At 41.1% G+C, this 22,500-nt stretch overlaps 2 protein-coding genes across 3 annotated transcripts in view; one reads left to right on the top strand and one right to left on the bottom strand.

Annotated features, from left to right (window-relative positions):
- The window catches only part of LOC121705872 (mitochondrial import inner membrane translocase subunit tim16-like), a 103,417-nt gene that overhangs the window by 30,022 nt on the left and 50,895 nt on the right, over nucleotides 1-22,500 (bottom strand). The gene's annotated exons all lie outside the window — the stretch shown is intronic.
- Nucleotides 3,652-16,225, top strand: vasnb (vasorin b). Its single transcript, XM_042087172.1, has 2 exons — nucleotides 3,652-4,352; nucleotides 12,598-16,225. Exon 2 carries the CDS (start codon nucleotides 12,664-12,666, stop codon nucleotides 14,761-14,763), a length of 2,100 nt encoding a protein of 699 aa, XP_041943106.1. The 5' UTR covers nucleotides 3,652-4,352; nucleotides 12,598-12,663; the 3' UTR covers nucleotides 14,764-16,225.

Here is a 22,500-nt window from a genome sequence, read left to right as displayed (position 1 = left end):
AGAAGCACACAATTATCCAGTCTCTCACTCTTTATATCTCTATATTTACATACCACCTCCCCCAGTATGGACCCTTTCAAGAGAGTTCCATTATCAGCATCATAGTTGGCCCCACAAGACTTCCTTTTTAACATTCCATATGTAATCTTAATGCAGAGGAAGTAGATTGGGGCCCAAATAGAACGTTCAAGCATTGTTTTTGTTTTTATTGTTGAAAGGGTCTATAGAGAGATAAATATCATGAAACCAGAAGATAGGGAGAACATGCAGAGTAAGCAAATATTTTTTCTCAATTACCCACTAGCCTACTCAACACTGCGGATAAAGAGTGTGTGAATGTGTGTGAGTGTGTTTATTGTTTATTGTTAAAAGGATCCCCATTAGCTGTCACCAAAATGGGAAGACCTAGTCTTCCTGGGGTCCACAACAAGAAAAGATCACTTACTGTAACAATGATAATTTAAAAGCAGTAAAACATTGTAGACATCATTATAAACATCATCAAAAATTATTCAAAATAAATTACAGTATTCCATTCATTATTACATAATTCATTTAACATCAACTGGCCATCATCAGCTGACCTAGTCAAATGAGAATGAACTTGATCACACCCAACAATTTGGTTATATAAGAAAACAGGTTGAGAAGAAAAGACAGTGTTTCTGAAAAATGTTGTTGTATTGAAATCCAGCCTATTCTCTACCATTAACCATGAGAGTCGACGGTGTTGAAATCCAGCCTATTCTCTACCATTAACCAAGAGAGTCGACGGTGTTGAAATCCAGCCTATTCTCTACCATTAACCAAGAGAGTCGACGGTGTTGAAATCCAGCCTATTCTCTACCATTAACCATGAGAGTCCAGCCTATTCTCTACCATTAACCAAGAGAGTCGACGGTGTTGAAATCCAGCCTATTCTCTACCATTAACCATGAGAGTCGACAGTGCATACTAATAGTGTTTGTTCTTATGGGACAATGTAATACTAACCTGGCCGCTCTGTCTCTGTGCAGTTTGTAATTTCTTTAGTTGACCTTTCGATGCAGATACAGAATCGATACACATAAAATAAAAGATTTAGCCACCTGTCCCACGATGTGTGTAGGGACGTAAGAAAGACATTTCCTCATCATAAAGATACCACAACCCATCTTCTTCATTATGGTATCGATGTGTTCTGCCCATGACAGCTGACTATCTATTATTGTGCCCAGTAATTTTACTTTATCTACCTGTTCTATAGGTTCCCTAGACAAGTTCATAGTCATCTTTGGTGTGGTTGACGCTTTATGACTCGATCCTAAGATAATTTATTTGGTTTTTGAGATGTTCAGTACCAATTTATTTAGCTTTATCCAATCAAAAAACATATTTAACTCAGCTGATAAAACATTGTCCAGTTCACTGATAGTTTTTGCAGCATGCCACATGTGCTTGGTGTGTACAGGGAGGGAGTATTGCACTATTTACTTAAATGAGTAAACACAGAGAGAACAGGGAGACGCCAGTGAAGAGTGTTTAAATTCCTCCGAGCGAGTGCTCGCGCGCACACACACACTATAACAAACAGGCAATAATAGAAAGAACAAAGTAAATTCATTCAAAAAAAATAAAGAATACTGATGACAAGCATAATTAAGTCAGTGTCCCTTGTTTTGGTGGTTTTAGGTGCCTAAACTAATAGCCAATGTCACTACAACTTGTCAGCTTTAGTAATTAATTCATATAGTCTAGTAATCTCTTCCTTTATACAAATTTTTTTTTTAACCAAAGTCCTTATGTGACACAAGAATGGTGACTTCACAGCCGCTGGAGCAGTGGTCCCCAAACTTTTTCTTCCGAGGGCCAGCTCACTATGCCTGGCTCCAAGAGAGGGCCAGAGACTCGGAGTAGTTCTATATCAGTAACCATAAATAGCTTAGTGCTGTGAACAACAGCAGTCTACCTTAGTTGAATATTCTATTACATTTAATCATAGGCTATTGCAATTTAATACCATTGTTAGCTGTGTTTATATTGTCATCATGCCATATCAGTGTAAAATTAAATAATACTAATAAAAATACATTTGCATTCCCAAAAGTATTAGCAGGGAGTCCCAAAAGTATATTTTATTAAAAAATGTGTGAACTCTGAATTCTGTGTCTTTGCATACACAGCTCAAGTTGTGAATATCCTACAAATAATTTAAAGTTCTTAAACTATGAGAATTTTATGAAGTGCTGAAGTGGTCTGAAATGACCACCATTCTAACTTTCAGTCACCTGATAAGAACTTTGTGAACTCTTTTTATGAACATTTGAACGAGTGAATAAAAAATAGAAATAATTATCCCAGAAAGTCCCAGAAATATGACTTGAATAGAAGTAAGTTAGTTATTAACAATTAATTGATAAACTTTTCAAATACTTTGAGCACTGATGCAGTCCGCATAGGCCTCTTACATTGTTTGATGGCAAACGCAAAACAGCGCCAAAACAACCACCGGTGGACAAAATGAGTATTACATGTGTACTGTTAAGACTCGCCATAGAGAATGAATCGGGGAAATTGCGGAGGTTTTAGTTTGATGATGTTGTACTCCCGTGCGGGCCGGATGCTATATACTACGGACATGTTTTGGGGGGCCACCCAAAATGAGGTGGCGGGCCGTAGTTTGGGGACCACTACGCTGGAGGATCTAGTGACTATCACAAATCAGACATCACAATTTAATTACATAATTCATAATTCATTATGGGCAGCCGTGGCCCACTGGTTAGCACTCTGGACTTGTAGCCGGAGGGTTGCCGGTTCGAGCCCCGACCAGTGGGCCGCGGCTGAAGTGCCCTTAAGCAAGGCACCTAACCCCTCACTGCTCCCCGAGCGCCGCCGTTGTAGCAGGCAGCTCACTGCGCCGGGATTAGTGTGTGCTTCACCTCACTGTGTGCTGTTTGTGTTTCACTAATTCACCGATTGGGTTAAATGCAGAGACCAAATTTCCCTCACGGGATAAAAAAAAGTATATATACTTATACAAATCACAAATAAGACAGTAGGCCTAGCATATAGGTCTATTTGTGTTTAGGCTTGGCACACTTTTGTGTTTAGGCATGGGTAGAGGAGAGATAGACTTCTCTGCATAGTCTGTCTGCCTCTTCACCTTCTCCATGTTTGTGTATGTACTGTCCACTAGCTTACTGTTTTACTGCTATACTGTTTACATGCTATATTAGCACATATGCATATCCCCTCCCTCCCTCCCACAGCCTGGACTGTGGCCGTACTTGATGCTTAATACCTTATACTTAATACTTGACCAATGGCTGTAACCCTATTACCTCAACCTATTCTTGCACTGATATATATATTTTTTATATTACCTTGTCTACATTATACATTATTCTCTTATATGTCCATATTTATTTTATGCTGGTCTCTAGACCTTATTCTTGCACTGTTGCACCATAACCATGACACTCACTCTCATAGAGCACCTTACAATGCACACTGAATTACAGGCTCAGTCCCTGCCCTGTCATGCTTGATCATCCTTAAGCACATTATGTATAGATTATCTATCTATCTATCTATCTATCTATCTATCTATCTATCTATCTAAATAGCCAATCAAAAATGTGCTCTTTATTCAATTATGGAATTGATAGTTCAGCAGACTGTAGGCCTATTAAAATGACAATGATAGGCTAGTCAATTAATGGAAATATCCTATGCCTAAATGCAATAAGCTTTATGACTTGTGCAGGTGGTTAATAGGTAGGTTATTTCAGTTCATTTTATTGTCACATAAGCCTTGCCACTTTCCGTGAAAGGGTTGGCATAGCCTATAGGCTGTCACATAAGCCATGGCACTTTCCGTGAAAGGGTTGACATAGCCTATAGGCTGAATTTCACAGGTTGTGACAGGTCTTCATAAACCTAGCTACAGTTTAGTTACCGGTTTAGTGAGCTGACATCCTAAAAATCAGAACGAAATTGTGCGTTAACTCCACCTTCCCAAAAGAACGCCACTCACCGGATAACTAAAGCTGACTATTTTCAGTTCACTTCGAACCTCGCTCCTCCCATTTCTATCCTCAAAAGCGCGCAGTAGACTCGGGGGTCAAAACATCAGCTTGAAACTATCTCATCGATCCGAAGCTCTTTCTGCCACTGCCACTCCACACACCGGATCGAATGTCTTTTCCCCCGCAAACTATGATAGAGAATAACCTATATTTTTAAATGGCTTCACTGCCACTTGTCAAGGGACACGATTAAAGTTCTTCGTCGACAACGTGGATAAAAAAAGGAATCAGAAGTTTGCTTTGAGAAAGTAAAACCTCCGGAGGGGTACAGGTTTTGAGCCGGTGAGTGATTTTTCCACCTAACTGTAGAAAGTTGCCTAATCAAACGGCTGTTTTTGTCCGCTGATGTGGGCTATCGCCTATATTAACAGCGCGTTAAATGGTGTTCTGAAACTTACACAACTGGCCGAAACACTTCGGTTTCTTTAGATGAGTTTTTCATATAGGCTATAGCCTATATCATACATCAAGGTTTGACTGGAAACTGCACTCACACCAGTCTCTTACGACGACTTCATTATCAGCAAGATCATGTTGTTATCCGAGCCAACGACTGCGGTAATGTGAAGGGGAAAATTTTTTTCAACATTGCAATAGCCAAGTAGCGGACCACGCTGACCAATACATTATTTGAATGGCATTTGTCATAGATATGTAGCCTTAGTGATTGTATACAATGTTTACTATGCCATAAGGCACTGCCCTGCGCGTGTGAATTTAGCTGTCTCCGGTGTTTGTGGCAAGTGCTCTATCAGCGGACAGGCGCCGAAAAATAGGCCTAGGCTATAAAATTAAGGGGACATTCTAACGCGTAACGTGAAAAAGCTTAACGTGGTTTAATATCCCCAAACAGCGATCATTCATCATAACATTTCTCTCGGACAACTCTCGTCAGGAATACTTTCACCTCTCGAACAATCAAAACCAAAATCCAAAAATATGTAGGCCTATGTTATGTTAAGAGTTTATTCTCCATAGACATAGAGAAAAGGACCAAAACAGCAATCAAATTCAAGTTTGAGAGTTGAGCGCACCGCATCAGAGCAGATGCTCAGTCTAGAGTAGGAATAGGCAGATCACAAATTGATGAAGAAAATAAAAGCACGTGAAGTGGCTACCTGAATAGAATCTAGGACAGGATTATTAAGGAAACCCTGAACCTGGAAAGGGTTTCAACACTTGGCCTACCTGATGTCTCAATCACGAGCACCAACTGTAGGCTAGTTGGTGCGGGCTGGAGAACGTCCGACACAACACGAGTTATCAATGTGTAGGTTACAGATAGATGTGCGGCTGGAAATTATTGCATCCGTCTCTATCAGCGATTTCAGATTTTGTTAGGCCTATATCGAGTCATAATCATTTTGATATGGGATTACTTGCAGATCAGATGCACTATTCCATTATGATTTTTGTAATTTGAAAGAGTAGCCAACTATTTAACTAGGCTATACTCAGAAGCCATAAAACAAAGGGCAAAATGTTCAGCTTGCAACCCACTGCTCACACACATTGTTCAAGAGGTTTGCTTTTCATAAAATGTCATTAATCTAATCTAATCTAATCTCTCCTCTCACTGAGGACTGAGTGAATTTGTTGCTGCTCCAATCATTTAACTTAGATAATTCTTTTTAGTAGGCCTACCAAGAAAATACCTGGTCACAGCAAATATAGTTGTAAATAGTCTTTTCTGCGACTGTGTTAAGATAGTTGTGAAATATAACTTTTTGCTGTTGCATTTTTTGGTGTAAATGCTGGCCAACAGGCTCTGGTAGCCTAGGCTATACCCCAAAACAGGTGATTGAGTCAGCTGGTGGGGATAAGGGAAATGTCACCACCGCTAAAATGAGCTTTAAATTATCTTGGCACTTGCTACATGGTTGATAACGTATGGATTGTGCTTTTTTCCCATACCCACCAATAGCTTGCAGTATTTTTGTATAATTTTGTCAAAACTACAGAGAAGAATCTTTTTTTCAAAATCATTCATATTTCAACTGCAGCATGAATGTTGGTCATATAGCATCATTCAAAATATACAGACGAGGGAATAGGGTGTAAAAATGTCAGAGAGGGATTAGGAAATGTACATCTGAGATTGTATCAGAGAGAGATTAGAGATTAGGAAATGCACATCTGAGATTGTATGTGTATTGCAGGAGTATCCTGGTGCTCTCAGGTATTGTAGTGTCAATGTGATGAATTTTATGCCATTCTGGAGAGTGTAATGAGTGTGCTTCAGTGTGGGTACATGTGTGTGCGTGTTTCAAGTAAGCAGAGAACTTTAGCCTATCTTAGTCCAGTTCATACTCCCATTTCCTGTTTTTCACATACTCTGATGCAATCCATTTTTAACGGTGAAGACGTGTGCATTCACCTAACAGCATTCCACAAATGATATCATAATAAGGAAATATTATTGAAATGCTCTTGAATATTCTCTTAAAGAAGTAAAGAGTTCATTCAGAAACTCACAAATTTTCTCTTCTGCCTGCTACTCTCAAGTGAAGGTAGCTTACCCTCCATAAATGCGTATATCCACAGCATCTGTGAAGAGATAGTGCACAGCCCAACCTCATCTGACTCGATGTCTCTCCCCAGGTGTCTAAATGCCACATCAGTGCTTGTCTTGTGGGCTGTGTTTAGGCTTCAAAGGCATGCAGCTGTTCAGCTGAGGCAGCAGTGTGTGTGTGTTGTGGGGAGGGGGTATCTCATCCCCTGGCCACTCCAAACCCGCCACAAGACCATGAAACCAAATGATGTGTTTAGAAGAACCATCCAGATAAATACACTCACAAAATGACCAATGTCCAGCTCCAGACCCCCCCCCAAAAAACTGCTGCCTTGCACTCTTGCTTACTCAGACTCTAGCTGTTCAGAGAGATTTAAAAAACCTGTCAGGAATTGTAGAGTCTGAGTCACTCATGCTATGGTTACACTGCAAACATTAACAATAAGTTTAAGTTTGTCGTATAGATTTGATTTATTGTAGGCAACCCTCTCCTGCACACACAATCCCAAACTGTCACAAAATCCTAAACTGACCGGTGTGCTCAAAAGAACAACTCCCAACAAGCCATTCCTGCTGTCCTCAATGTTTCTATTTATAGCTAGGAAAGTAATGAATGACTTGTACATGTACAGGTGTACAGCCTGAATTTGGATGTATAAACATCAGGTTCACTGTGACTTTCTCGTGTGCTGAATTATATTATACCTGCAGTCTGAAAATGACAAACAACAGAAACATGCTTCTATCCACAAAATAAGCACTCCAACGTTTGAGAGGGCCAAGGAGGGACAGGAGGAGAAAGAGAGAGGAAGGGGAATGAGAGCAAGAGGGAAAAAAAACTAGAGTACAGGACGGAGGGAGAGCGCCACCACAAATTGGTGCATTTCAGCCCAACAGTAAAAAAAGAAAAGGGACTTTTAATGTAAGGTTGTAATTTCCTCCTGCCTGAACTGTAATTAGGAAATGAGCCTTGAACCAAAGAGAGCGCCAGTCTGCATAAAGCGAATGTACATGCTTTCACATAATCACACACACACACACACACACACACACACACACACACACACACACACACACACACACACACACACACACACACACTCTCTCACACACATGGAGGTCTGCCCATGAACACTGTTCTACCCCTACCCGGAATCTAACAAGGTCATATCCTTCTGCAGACTCTATTAATGACTAATGAACAGAACAAATAATTTGATAAATATTAACTACTTCCTCAAATCTAACCACACATTTCTTAAAAGACAGTGTTTCAGTTAATCAAGCTCTGGTGTGTGTGTGTGTGTGTGTGTGTGTGTGTGTGTGTGTGTGTGTGTGTGTGCGTGTGTGTGTTTGTATGTATGCAAAGCCTATGACAAGCTTTAATTTAGGATTACACTGATGAACTCCTGTGTGTAGGCAAATAAAACACACACATTCTTATTTGTGTGCACAACATATAATGGGCATTAAGTCTTAATTGTCAAACACATCAAATCAAATGTTACATTTATATATTTTCACTTATTCATATTTATATATTTATATATATTAATGTTGAGTGTATTTTCTAATGGGAAAGAGGTGTCAGACAGTACATCAACAGCAAACACGGGAAAGACATTTGACATGTCCTGCTAACCCCTGAAACCAGACACTGATTCAGAAACGTTCAGACACAAATGTGTGTGTATAGGCCAGTAAAAATGGCTGCCTACGGGCATCTTAGGCTAATTGACAAAGTTTGCACACCTAACATGTGTTGACTTTCTTCTGATAAAGCTTGGTAGTTCAAAACATCACCTAGTGCTAAAGATTTTTTCATACTCATGTTCCATCTATGCATGTATGATTATTTGATCATTTAACTCATAGAGGAAAAGTTCCAAAAATCCTAATTTCTCTGGAAAAAGCTCCACATCTCTCTCTCTCTCTCTCACACACACACACACACACCAAATCTCAGTCCTCCTTTTCTATACACAAGTTAATTTACCTTGTGTGCATTAATGCTACTTCATGCACTGGGACCCTTAAATGCACAAACACAAACATACTTCCAGACCTACAGAAACACACATTCACTATCTGCCCTCAGACACTAAGCCACAAGGACTAAACTAAACTAGCACAACCAGCTTTTCTCTACATGAACAGACTGGAGGAGTGTGTGTTTGTGCGTGTGTGTGTGTGAGAGAGAGAGAGACTGAAGATACTGTACTTCTCACATCAAACAACCCACACTTGTACAATAGACAAGCAGGTATAACCCCCCCCCCCCCCCCCCATATTCTTTCTTAAGAATTATTTATGAATTATTTAAGAATCCTTTATTAATTCTTTATTCCTTAAGAATTGTATATGTATAAATGTAATGGATGAGCATAACTTCATTCCTCTGTTGTAGCGGCTCAGCCCTTGTTCATTATTTAAGTCTAAAGTCTAAAGCCCTTCTAACACTGGGTTTTCATTGCAGAATAATTGCACCTTTACCCGGGCATGTCCGTCCTTTTATACACTCAGTGGCTGTGTCCTCTTGGTGTGTTTATTATGCTGACAGCAAAGTTGGTCTTGTCTGTGCAACTATACAGCCGGACTAGCTGATACATTGTGACGTGACCTATACAAGCTGAGCTGAATGAAGTAGCTGTTTTCAGAACACACAAATCAGACATAAGCATTGACACACACTTTTAGACGCTTTCAGAATCCATAAGTTGCTGTGAATATTTTGAGGTCAAAGCAAAAAAATTGACCACTGTTTGGATGAGTGTAACAAGTGAACGTGGAATAATCCCAGCTTTCTCTCTCATTATAGGGGGATCCCTGTGTAAAAGGGGCTAACATTTAGCCACCTGAGTACTTCACTGTACTTTCCTCCACACCAGCCAAGTGCATTTAACCATAGAAGGAGAGCAGTGTGTGTGTGTTGAAAATTACAATTGGCCCCACATAAAGCTGTGAGGTCATACACAAAGACATACCACACTAGTGACTGCTCTCATCCATTCATCACTCAAACATTCTGCCTTACTCTTGCCTCATAGCAAACGTCTCTCACATTCCTTCTATCGCCCAGAGAGTCTGTAAAAAGACTGCCTGTTTTTTTTGTTTTTTTTTGACGTGCATCAATGTTCATATGCCATTTTGCTTTGTATTCTCTTCATTCTTTAATTAATCAATTTTACATCTTCAAAATAGGTGGTCATGGTACCAGAAATTTTGTCAATACCAATGAAATTACACAATTGTTCTCGATAGCCAAATTAATACCATAGTAAAGAAAACCTGATGTGTTTATGCCTAGCTACTCAATAAATTCTCAGACACTGAACTCGAAGGGATTAAGTGCTAGGTGTGTTGTCTGTGCTTCCTGTTGCATGGTTCATGGAATTTTGGAATTCTTTGAGGCATTAAGTCACAACCATGCCACTTGTTTGCATGCTTAAGATGACTCTGTCTGTGTCTGTGTGTGTGTGTGGGGTTAAATTATGGTTAAAAATGTGTATGAGGCTTCAATCTGCGTTCTCTACATGGCTTTACTAATAGGGTGAGACACAAACTATAGGCCGTATAGACCACAGACAAAGCTGTAGTGTAACATCCTGAAATTCCTCTGATTTCAAAACTGTGAATGTACATACAAGTGGAAACTTTGTACACACACAAACAGAAGAACAGGTAGAGCAAGTGCCATCAACCACCTCCACTGTGACTTGCAATGCTGGTTACTTAGTAACAATGACAGACTGACACACTGCTCACCGTGAAGTGAAAAAACACATTTTAAGCTTCAGTAAATAAGGGTACACTTTTGTCAAAGTAAAGAAGATCATGGCACACACACACAAATACAACAGTTAATTGTCGAGACAAAAAGAGAGTGTTAGGGAAAGTGTGGACAGGACTAAGGGATTTCTAGATCAGCACATCTGCTCTTAAGATCTTGCTGTAGTGTGCCATGAAATAAGCTTTCCTTTATGACCCACACAGGCCATCACAACTTTCAGCTACAAGCTTCGCAACGGCAATCTGTCTTGTTCAATTCAGAGAAAACCTTTCCTTTCCGAGGGACGATTTGCACTCTTTTGCATGTTTTCCCCTTTCCTTTCCTAATAGTACACAGTGCAGGGCAGAAAGGGCAGTAGGCGTGTGCGTAATGATGACTGATGACACGAGACACACTCCAGACGTTTCAAGTTTCATTGTGCTTCAGGGAACAACAGATTCCTTCCTCCTCTGCTATTGTGCAATTGTATGTGATATTGAGTGAGCATTGTGGGTAACAGGATCCAGCTGTATATCCATCTTATATGGAAATCTTACATATCTCCCGTACATTTACTGCTACTTGATGCAAGCCACAAGATCACACAAACACAGTGGCTATGTAATGTTTTATTAAAATTGGGAAGTATTAAATACTTCCAAAGCTCCATTAAGCAACATACTTCTGTCTAATAACACAGTGAAACTGTAGAGCCTGCAGATGTCAGAACAATAGCTGCCCATAATACCAGAAGAACAAAGAGATTTATCCAATCCAGTGTGCTATTGGGGTGAAGACTGTGGCACCGATTGCAAGACGCAATCTTGAATTGAAACTCATAATGAAACTGAACTGCTGTGAATCCTAAGAATGTTTAAACAAAAGAGACATGGACTGAGAGAGACAGAGGAGGAGAGAAAATTACAGTCCTGAGGAGCAGCCAAAGCCCCGAGCTTTAAACAAACGACGGGCTCATCACATTCATCTGACAAGTCTGTTCTCTCTCACTGTCTCTGTTTAACAGAGATGCACTTGAGTTAATACCACAGCGTTAAGTCACTCAGCAGGCTGCAAAGCTGGAGGGTAATCATCTACAGATGGGTATTGGGTCCAGACTGATAAGACATGTGTTTGTATTTGTGTGCGAGGGAAGAAAATCTAATCCATAAAATGTGGCAAATTGCTCAGGATCTATTTGCAATAAAAAAAACAAACCTCTCATTGTCTCCACAGTGGATGTTTCTACTCATCCTGATCAGATTTGAATGGCATGTGTATTGTAAGTGTACATGACACACATGGCCTTACCCTATCACTGACACTGATGTGCAGAAGAAAGGGCTAGCATGAACACATCATTCAGCATAGCACAGAAGTCCTTAAAGGAATGCTCTGGAGTAAAAACAACATGGGGTCTATGTATGGTTCATAACGGGTTCAAACATTCGTTTGGGAGCAAAATCACGTTAATCGGAGGAGTTTTGAACTAGACCGTTATTTGCATTAGCAACAAAATGCTTTATAGCGTGTTGCAGTGGGCATACGCTATTTTCAAACCACTGACAAAGTCAAAATAGCCTTACACTTCGGTGGTAGTGTCCATGGGTATAGCACAGATAAACCGAAGTAAACAGCAGAACAACAGTTCTCTTAGTATCTCTTTTGTTTGATGTGTGTTGAGTGAGAACTTTTTTATTTGTGTGTACATATTTGTGTATAAGACTAATACATTTATGTGTGTGTATGATGACTAATGCATTGATATATTGAACATTACAAGAAAAACACTTCCAAAGAATTTAAACACTAAATGGTTGTATTCCCACAATCCACAAACAAAGGCACCTCTTTCCTAAGTCATGTGGAAAGTCTGCAAAGACCTTAGGTTTAAGATGTGTGTGTGTGTGTGTGTGTGTGTGTGTGTGTGTTTGCACATAAAGAGTTTGAGTCTTTGATCTTTCTGCCGAAACCTGTGCTGATAATCCTACTGTTGCCACATGAAGACAAAAACTACATGCAAAAGCCTGTGTAAATTTACGCAGACTTGTATTTGAAAAGAGGCAGTTAAATTTCATTGAGTGAATTTCACTTTCACTTGTCTGTGTGTGTGTGTGTGTGCCTATGCTTTTTTCTTATGCAAAACATTACATTTGACGGAAAACAGCAAACCTCATGTTTGTCATGCTGAAGTTTGCTCAGGTCATTAAACCTATCCACTCTCCTTCTCTCTGCCCTCCTCCCCCCAGTCTCCCCTCCCTCCTGTCCCTCATACAATCCCTCCTATATCTCTCTCCAGGTTCTGTGGGGGCAGCATGATGACACCCACCCTCTTAGTGCTGCCATCTCTTCTCCTCCTGTCCTGCAACTATGTGGAACCACTGCCAACAGATTGCCCAAAAGACTGCTCCTGCCCAACTCCAGATTCAATCTTCTGTTTCCAGCGCCGTGCACCTATCATGCCTTCTGGAGTGCCTGAACCCACTAAAAATCTTTACGTATTTCAGAATGGCATTGAGACACTGAAACAGGATGACTTTACCATGCTTAATAATTTGGAGATGCTGGACATGAGCCAGAACAAGCTCTCGGAACTTCCTGACAGAGTATTCGTTCCATTAACCTCGCTACGTAACCTGGACCTGTCTGCCAATCAGATTACACACATTTCTCAGGAGAGCTTTGCTGGGCTGGAGCTTTTAGAAAGGCTTTACCTTTACAGCAACCTGATCCAAACAATTCATCCTCAGGCCTTTGACGATTTGGAGCATCTACTTGAGCTCAAGCTGCAGGGGAACCAGCTGTTGTCACTACCTTGCCTAAAGATGCCAAGTCTGCTGCTGCTGGACCTGCGCTTCAACACCCTGCCTGTCCTGGGGCCAGGTGACCTACAGACTCCTAACCTAGAATGCCTGAAGTTGGCTGGTCTGGGGTTAACAAGACTAGATGAAGAGCTGCTGGGCGGGCTATCCAATCTCCATGAGCTGGACATCTCCAGTAATATGCTGAGCATGTTCCCTCCAGTGCTGCGACAGGCTGGGGGGTTGATTCGGCTAAGTCTGGCCGGGAACCCTATGGATCCCTTGCGCCTGGAGGACTTTGAACAGCTGGGAGAGCTACAAGAGTTGGACATTAGCAACCTCAAGTTGCAGGGGTTTCCAGATGGCTTCCAGCACCTTTTCCCCAACCTGAAGCGGCTTACTGTGGCTGAAAACCCCTTCAACTGCCTTTGCACACTGGCCTGGTTTCCTGGTTGGCTACGAAGCCAGCAGGTCACCCTTGGAAGAACACAAGAGACAAGGTGCCACTTCCCACCACTCAATGCAGGTAAGGTGCTGGAGAGACTGGAACACAGGGACTTTGGCTGCCCGACCACCACAACCCTGACTCCTAGTACAGTGAAGACCACCACCATCCAACCTTTAATTCCCACCACTCTTCCTAGCACCACACAAGCAATTCCTAGACCAGCACCTCCTAACCCCAGTCAGATTCCCTTTACAGACAGCGACAGTAATGAGCCCCCTCCCCCTGCACCCCCTTCTCCGAGTGATGATACAAACACCAACCAGGAATTACTCCTCTGTCCCTCCAACATCTGCCTGAATGGAGGCATCTGCCTTTTAGATCAGCAGGGTCACCTGGAGTGCACCTGCCCCGCCCACACGTCTGGTACCTACTGTGAGAACGTTGATGATGATGATGATGATGACCACAACACAGAGAAGGCTAATGACAATGACGTCACTCCTGAAGCAACTGTTATCCCAGCAACACCCCTAGACATCAGTCCACGCTTGGTTACCAGCACCTCTATCCTGCTGGACCTACACCGTTACATTGAGGCACGGCCCTACATTCGTGGCATTCGGCTCACATACCGCAACTTGTCTGGCCCTGACCGCCGACCTATGCACCTGAATGTGCCAGCCACCTACCCAGAATATACACTGCGTGGCCTGCGCCCGAATTCCACCTACACCGTATGTGCCAGCCCACTGGAGGAGACCATTGGCAAAGACAGCACATGTGTAGAGGCGCACACACCGAGCCAGCTGGCTTCCACCACTGGAGCCCGTGTGGAAGAGCCTCAACTCACCACCATGCTGGTACCAGCCCTCGCCATCCTACTACTCCTGGTCCTGATCGCTGTTGCTGTGGGTGTGGCCTGCTACCTTCGCCAGAAGCGGGCCAAGGGCCACCTGGCTCTAGACTGTGATCCAGCTCAGCTGGAGCTGGAGGGAGTAAATGAGGGTGTGGAAAATGGGGCGCTGCCACAAAAACAGGGTGAACCAGGCTCAGGCCCCCCCACCGTTCTGGGACTGAACGGGGGCCTGGAGTACGAGATCCCCCTGATGCAGGAACACTGTGCTGCCAACAACAACATGGCCACTCTTAAGCCCTCGTACTTCTGATCCTTGACAGGCTCCGCTGGTGGTCACGCCTTTAGCTGGGTGAGGACAGCATCCATTCAGGGACCAGTTAGCCACGCACATAAACAACCATACAAAGAGGAAAAAGCATAAAAGAATATGTACATTTAGATCGTTTCCTGTGCAATACAGTGAAGATATGGAGGGTTATTAGAAATGGGAACATTTATCCTGTCCGTCCTCCAATCAAACCTCTTCTGGGGTTTGTTTCTGTGAATGTGTTGCTGTGCTGGCACTCTTTACGGAAAGAGATGTCCCACACTGGCTTCAGCTCTATAGCAGGGGTCGCATTTCACACTTCAACAGTAAGGCAAGGCAAGAAGTACAAGTGCCCTTGGGGATGAGAGGAAAATCACATTCCTTTTGTGATGCTAATAAATCCCTGAGTCCCTGCACTGATAAGTACCTGTGAGTGGTGTGTATGCCATGGGGATGCTTGGTTTGGATTGATCCCTGCCCTCACAACTGACTGAATCTATGAGGTAAGCAGTGTTCAGTTATGTAGCAGTGCACATTGCACCCCAGTGCTGCTCCAGTCGGGAGCAGTGCTACTCTCTGTGAGCAACTAAATCTCAAAGTAATGAAGATGAGGATTCCTGCACAGCCATGATGGCAGATGCTTTTGAAGGCTGTGTCTGGCTCAAAGGCTATGTGAAATCAAATGTGTGGTTTTTGTGTTTGTGTTTTGTGTTTTTACTGTTTGTACATTTTGTATTTGTTTTAGTTGTCTTTTTATCTAGATAAGGGACTGTAACCAGCCCCTTTCACCCTCACCCCATACCTGGACCACATGTGACTTTGCAGACAAAACAGCAGATTAAGTTCTTTGAAGATTAAAAACAAGACTTGTAACACCAAGTCAATCAAAGGATTGTGAATGACAGATACTGAGAGGCTGTACAGGTTCGAAAATAAATCCCTTCTCTTTCCCTGGTCTTTGAGAACCCACACCTCCTTTTCCTTACACTCACATGACCAGATAGCCAGCAACATTACAAAAGGCACATGCTAAAGCAGTTGACTGAAAAACCCTAATCTTTTTATGTCTTTGTCCAAGCTGACACTATTTTTTAAATAGCTGACAGCTATACAAGGCAGCTTGTAAAAGGCACAGAAATAGAAACCTCCTCACTTTTATCCAGCCATTGCTTTATTAACAGTGTATGATCCTTCAGCACCTCTGGTGCAAGAGCTTATTTACCATTAACTGTCTGTTTAGCCATAAGACCCTGCTCATTCCTCACCAACAAAGTGATATGGCAGGAACAGATTCTGAAATAAACAACTATAATTGATCTTGGAACAGTTTAACCAATAGTTTGAGGAACACTGCCCTGACGTACTCTCCAACAATTCCAGATGATGTGCTTTTCCTTGGTATTTATGATTGGTCTGATTATGCATCTGAGCTGTTATGTGGTGTTAATCAAATGAGGTCCACAGACAAAAGGAGGGAGATACTGATCTGAGACCAGCATGGAGATAAAATCTCTGCTTGATGTGTCTCATGTCTAGACAGGTAGTAAGTAGATGTAACAGTTATCCAGGGAAGAGAGTAAAAGTAAAAGCTGGAAAACATACATAGGTTTGTGGAGGTTATTGGTCAACAGCAACACATTCATCTTCTGTATGTTTGTATTTGATTGTGATATTCATGACAGGGAAAAATTAACAATATTATGATATTTGGCTGTTAACAAAGAATCCAGATGTGATGGGTACTGATTTGACCTCTATGAGGAACATTACTGCAGCAGCTATTTTTCTGTATCTCTATCTTGCTCTAACACACACACACACACCCACACAAAGCACCAGGTACATTAGTTCCTCCTCTTACTCTAATAAGAGTATTAGAACATTACGCCTGGCCTCGTGTCCCTGTATGCTGCATCACACACAAGATAATTCATTTTCTTAAACAGTACATTAGAAACAATGTGAGCAATGTAACTGGAACCCTGGCGCTAAAAAAAGAAGGAAGTATTGAGAATATTCTGGAATATTTTCAGTAGGATTTTAATTTCCCTGTTTGTTTAGGGAAGCTGTCTCATGTATAATGTACATTTGGATGAAGTGTCAATAACTTTAAAATGATGGTATTATGAAAACAAAAAAGCAAATAAATGTACAATAAAAAATAAAATAAAATGTTTTTGTTGTTTCTCTCACATGCAGACACATAAATACTACCATAAAACTATCTATACTCCAAAACTGAGTTCCTGATAAACTGATTTAGTGATTTAATGATCTGTTTAGTTTGTATGTGTGCTCTGGGACAAGGGAAAAGCAAGCAAAGTGAGCATGGCCTCCCATCATTACTTTTTATGAGAGCTGTTTGGGGGAAGAATATGAGGGAATGTTATAGGATTTATGATTAAAGAGGGATGCTTAGGGCTACATGAGAACATTTTGATTGAAAATACAACAGTAATGTAATTAGAGCATACCTCCATGGTAACAGTTGATGCTACTGACCACCCACATCTTTTATAGGTAAACGCCTGGCAGGGATTTCGAAACACACAGAAAGTGCAAAGGCCTGCTGGCAGGATTTGAGACTCAATTCTCAGCCCTTACTGGCCAGACTGGTACTGGTTCAACTTAAGGTCGAAAAGCACAATTAAAAGGTTCCCTTCTAAAATACATTCAACAACCAATTAGTTGGTGCATTTACGTTTAGTAAATGTACAGTATTTCAAGCTATTTCTCACATCACGGTCAATACCGTGATTATTGTATTCTCTGTGAGGTGTCCTAAGGGACAAAACATCCACATGTTCACTGTTGGCGTAGTGAATTCCATGATACACTCAGTGGCCATGAGGTTTACTGTAATCATTCACACCTTTTACAACTGGCTAAACTGGCTGTTCTGTGGAAATTAGCCTAATTCCTGGGGTACAGAGACTTTTGTACCACTGCTGTTCACTTGAATCATAATCCGTTTATAGTTGTTTTACTTAGGGTCATGGTGAAAGCACATAGAAATGACAGACCTCTCCATTTCTCTCTTTTTTCAGAGGAGATGGACTGAGTAAATGATGATTAGGTTTCCAGTGTGTGTGTGTGTGTTTGTAGATATGTATTTAAAATACAGTGTGTGAGAGCATGTGTGTACTTCTAGCTACAAGGAGGCCTCTGTCTTCAGTGGTTACAGCAGACCTGGTGCCTGGCATTGTTCCAAACCAATGCTGCCTCAAAGAGCCTACTGTAACCAACCGGCCTGTCTGCCCCCCCCCCCCCATCTCCTCCCTCTCTCTCTCTCTCTCTCTCTCTCTCTCTCTCTCTCTCTCTCTCTCACACAAACACACACACACTCACACTCACACACACACAAAGACACAGAATCATACACTCTCAAATTATGAAAACATTCCCAACTAAATTACTGTTGAATAAATATTTTCTCCTCTACATTTATTTTTAGTGCCTCTAGCCTTTTTTTCTCCCTCTTTTTTAAAGTTTCTTCTTCAAATCAAAGGTTTGCCTCTGCCATGGGCAACCTGTTCTTTTTTAGACCCGGTAGAAGGACCAATGTTTTGTCATACCCAAAACAGAATATCATCTTCTCTACCCTCACCTCCTGCTATTAAATAAATCCTTGAGAGGAGATGCAGCAGCGTATAAAATTGTCCTCCTGCAACTTCTCAAACACAGCATTTACACCCATTTTACAGACTTGCAATTACAACCATTACACACAATAACATGGTATTCCAAATGTAAATCACATGTACTGTATGCTTTGACTAATGTACATGTCTCTTTCTTGTTTACCCCCTTCTCGTCCTCTCCCATTCCCCTCTCTTTATTCAATCTTCCTCTAGTGGCTTTCTCACAATTCAGAGCTGCCAATCAAAAATGAGTTTTGTTCTCCCAGCATCATCTATGTTCTTGCTGTCTGAGGCCAAACCATATGATCGGTATAGAGCATTGAGATAATGGCCAATATTAGTGCTGCTATATAACTAAACAAAATTGAGCTGAATTGCACTGTTAAAAAAAGAATGCACGTCAGCCAAGCTCAGTGGCTGATGTTCATCTCTGGTCTTGATACCAGAGAGTGACACTAGGTTGGCACCTGTTTTATATAAGCAAAAATTATTGCATCAAGGTAATCGCAACTTTTGTGGTGTAGTCTGGACACCCTCCATGGACATTAGTTTTAAATCTCATTGAACCACCTCCACAAAACAAAAAAGAGACGATGTGGCACACGATGTGCGTGTGTGTGTGTGTGTGTGTGTGTGTGTGTGTGTGTGTGAGTGTATATGTGTGTGAGTGTATATGTGTGTGTGTGTGTGTGTGTGTGTGTGTGTGTGTGTGTGTGTGTGTGTGTGTGTGCGCATGTGTCTGCTTGAGTGTGTGTGTGTGTGTGTGCGTGTGTGTGCAGCTTACAGCAAACAGTGTTCTGTGCAATGCTTCAGTCAAATCACCAACCAATTTCTACAATGGACCTGACATGTTTATTTTCAAATGACTATTAATATATCATTACTATATATAGACTTTTAAAATTGCTATTTAGAACTACTCTTAGATTACTATTAGAAGTAACATTTGCGCTTTGTGTAACAGAAGAATTTGAACAGAAGAATTTGTTGCATTGACAGCCTGATGTTCATACACCACAAAGAACTTTGGCTTGTGTCACTGTAGGCATACTTCTGACCAAAGTGAAAAGCTTTAAGCAAACATCAGCTAGACAAGGACCTAAACATGTTTAAACCACAAACAAAAACTCATATTCAACAATTAACTATGTCCAATGGCTTCATCACCTCAGAGAGGACCATATGCCCACCAGTTCTAACAAGCGATAGCAATAGTAACTACAAAAATACCTTTTCACCAAACCACAGAAATATTTCATTCCAAGAGAGGCATAATTTGACAACTGCTACATTCCATCTAAATGGAAATGCACAATCATATAGGGACTGTTGTTGTTGTTGTTGTTGTTATATATTGTTAATATTGAAGAAAAAAGGTTTATATAGCTTCACTAACCAGCTTTAAAACCCTTTCATTACAGGTTTATTAAATACTGGCCTAAGCCCAAATATGGCAGATCAAATATCAGCCGTGGTGTTTCTGAAAGATTCCTTGTGTTCCTTTGAGATAAATGCACACAGGATTGTGAACCTACTGTACCCCATGGGGACTAATTGCTGACAGCTCCTAAAAACAGCCCACAGTTATTTTTCTCAATTCCGAACAGTCAGAAATGCAGCATAGCACTCATTTCTAACATGACTGAAATATCTGCAGGCTTCGCAGTTTACAACACATACACATACACACAATCACAAATATTCTATCGGTTTCTTGTGTGAATGTGTCTGTTTGGTCCTAGTGTTTGTGTGGACCTGTGGAAGTACAACCCCAAAACAGAAAAAGTTGGGACGTTGTGTAAAATACAAATAAAAACAGAATGTCATAATATACAAGTCTCGTAAACGCATATTTAGCAGCAAAAAGGAGATAGACAACATATCAAATGTTGAAAATGAAAATTTGGACTATTTCATGGAAAGTATATGTCAATTTTGAATTTGATGCCAGCAACATGTTTCAAAACAAGTTGGGACGGGAGCATGTTTACCACTGTGCTGCTTCACCTCTTCATTTAACACAATTCTGTAAATGTTTAGGAACTGAGGAGACCATTTGCTACAGTTTTGATAATAAAATGTTGTCCCATTACTCGCCGATTTCAGTTGCTCAACATAGGATTTCAGTTGCTCAACAGTATGGGGTATTTTAGTCATGCTTTTCATTCCATTATGCACCTAATTTGACAAATCTGGACTGCAGAAAGGCCATGTTAGCACATGGACTCTTCCTCTATGGAGAAATACTATTTAAATATGTGCAGAATTCATTTTGGCATTGTTTTCCTGAAATATTCAAGGTCATCCCTGGAAAAGACATTGCCTGGATGGCAGTATATGTTGCTCAAAACGTGTATACATCATTCAGAATTGATTGTGCTTTGCCAAATGTGCAAGATGCCCATGCTGTAGGCATTAATGCTCCTCCACACCGTCATAGATGTTGGGTTTCGAACTGAGCACTAAAACAAGTTGGATAGGTTGGATACTTGGATAGGCCCTCTCCTCTTTAGCCCAGATGAGTCCATGATTTCCAAAAAGATGGCAAACTTTGATTGGTCTAACCACATGATCTTTTTTCATGTTACCTCAGTCCATTTAAAACAGGCTCAGGCCCAGATAAGAGGGTGGTAATTTCTGTATCATGTCTCAATACAATTTTAGCTGTTACAATTTTGGCTGCAGTTTTTGAATTGAGTATCAAACTGGGCACATAGACAATTGTTATCAGAGGTTTTACTGAGCCCATACAATGTCAGGTCGGAAAACAGGTCTGGTGTTGATGCAGTGCCATCTGAGGTCCAAAAGACCACAGCCATCCAATTTGTTTTTCAGCTATTTCCCCTGTTTGCAACGATTTCTCTGGATTCTCTGAATGTTTTGATAATATGTCCTGTAGATGATGAACTCCCTAAATACGTCACAATTTCATGTCAAGAAGCATTACAAATTATATTGTTTCATCATTTGTGCACACAGGTTTACACAGAGTGATGAATACCCCTACATCTTTACTTCTAAGAGACCCTGCCTCTCTGGGATGCTCTTTTTCATACCCAATCGTGTTGCCAGTTACTGTAATTAGTTGTGAAACATTCTTCCTTTTATTTTCTTTATCATTACACAAGTTTTCTAGCATTTTGTTACCCCCGTCCCAACTTGTTGCTGGTATCAAATTCAAAATGAACATATATTTTCCATGAAATAGTCAAATTTCTCATTTTCAACATTTGATATGTTGTCTGTGGCTGTCTGGCTTTTTGCAGCTAAATATGAGTTTAAGAGATTTGCAGATTATTACATTCTGTTTTTATTCACATTTTTCACAACGTCCCAACTTTTTCTGTTTTGGGGTTGTATTTGCATGCATTTCTCTCGCTAAACTGTTGTCTTGGCGGCTTCTGGCTATGTACTGACTCCACACAATCTGTGTCACAGTATGTTATGGCAACTGCTCTACCTCCAACCGGAAAGCACAGCAGAGGGTGGTGAAAACTGCCCAACGCATCACCGGTTCCTCACTCCCCTCCATCAAGACCATCCAGGACAAACAATGCTTGCGTAAGGTGCGCAGCATCATCAAAGACTGTTCTCACCCCAACCACAGACAATTCACCCTACTCCCCTCCGGGAGGTGTTACAGGTCTCTCTGTACCCCCAACCCCAACCCCCCCCCCCCCCCACCCCCTAGCACTTTTCTGCTTTTTTGCACTTCTGGTTAGACGAAAACTGCACAATGACAATAAAGTTGAATCTAGTCTAATCTTATCTAACCAACAGGGTTTAAATAGCTATAAACTGGAAAAGAAAACCAAAACAGAGCATTGTAATGTAATGGTTATGGGATTTGGCAGACGCTTTTGTCCAAAGCAACATACAATAAAAACAATACAATAGCTAAAATTAACAGTGAACAATTATAATGTTGGTAAGACTACATTAAGGAGAATAGCAATAATAAACAATAATGTCATGTCACAATAGCATAACAAATACTATAATAAACAAACCATAACTCAATGTAACTACACTGTTAGAAAAATTATGGTAGAAATAACTCAATCATCTTGTTGATGATGTTAATAAAGCATGATTGTCC

Source organism: Alosa sapidissima, chromosome 3 (assembly GCF_018492685.1).
Source record: "Alosa sapidissima isolate fAloSap1 chromosome 3, fAloSap1.pri, whole genome shotgun sequence".
NCBI classification, from domain to species: Eukaryota; Metazoa; Chordata; class Actinopteri; order Clupeiformes; family Clupeidae; genus Alosa; species Alosa sapidissima.
This window is presented reverse-complemented; position numbering and strand designations above follow the sequence as displayed.

Coding starts and splice junctions, on each gene's coding strand:
- vasnb (XM_042087172.1), top strand. CDS start 12,664: ATGATGACACCCACCCTCTTAGTGCTGCCATCTCTTCTCCTCCTGTCC.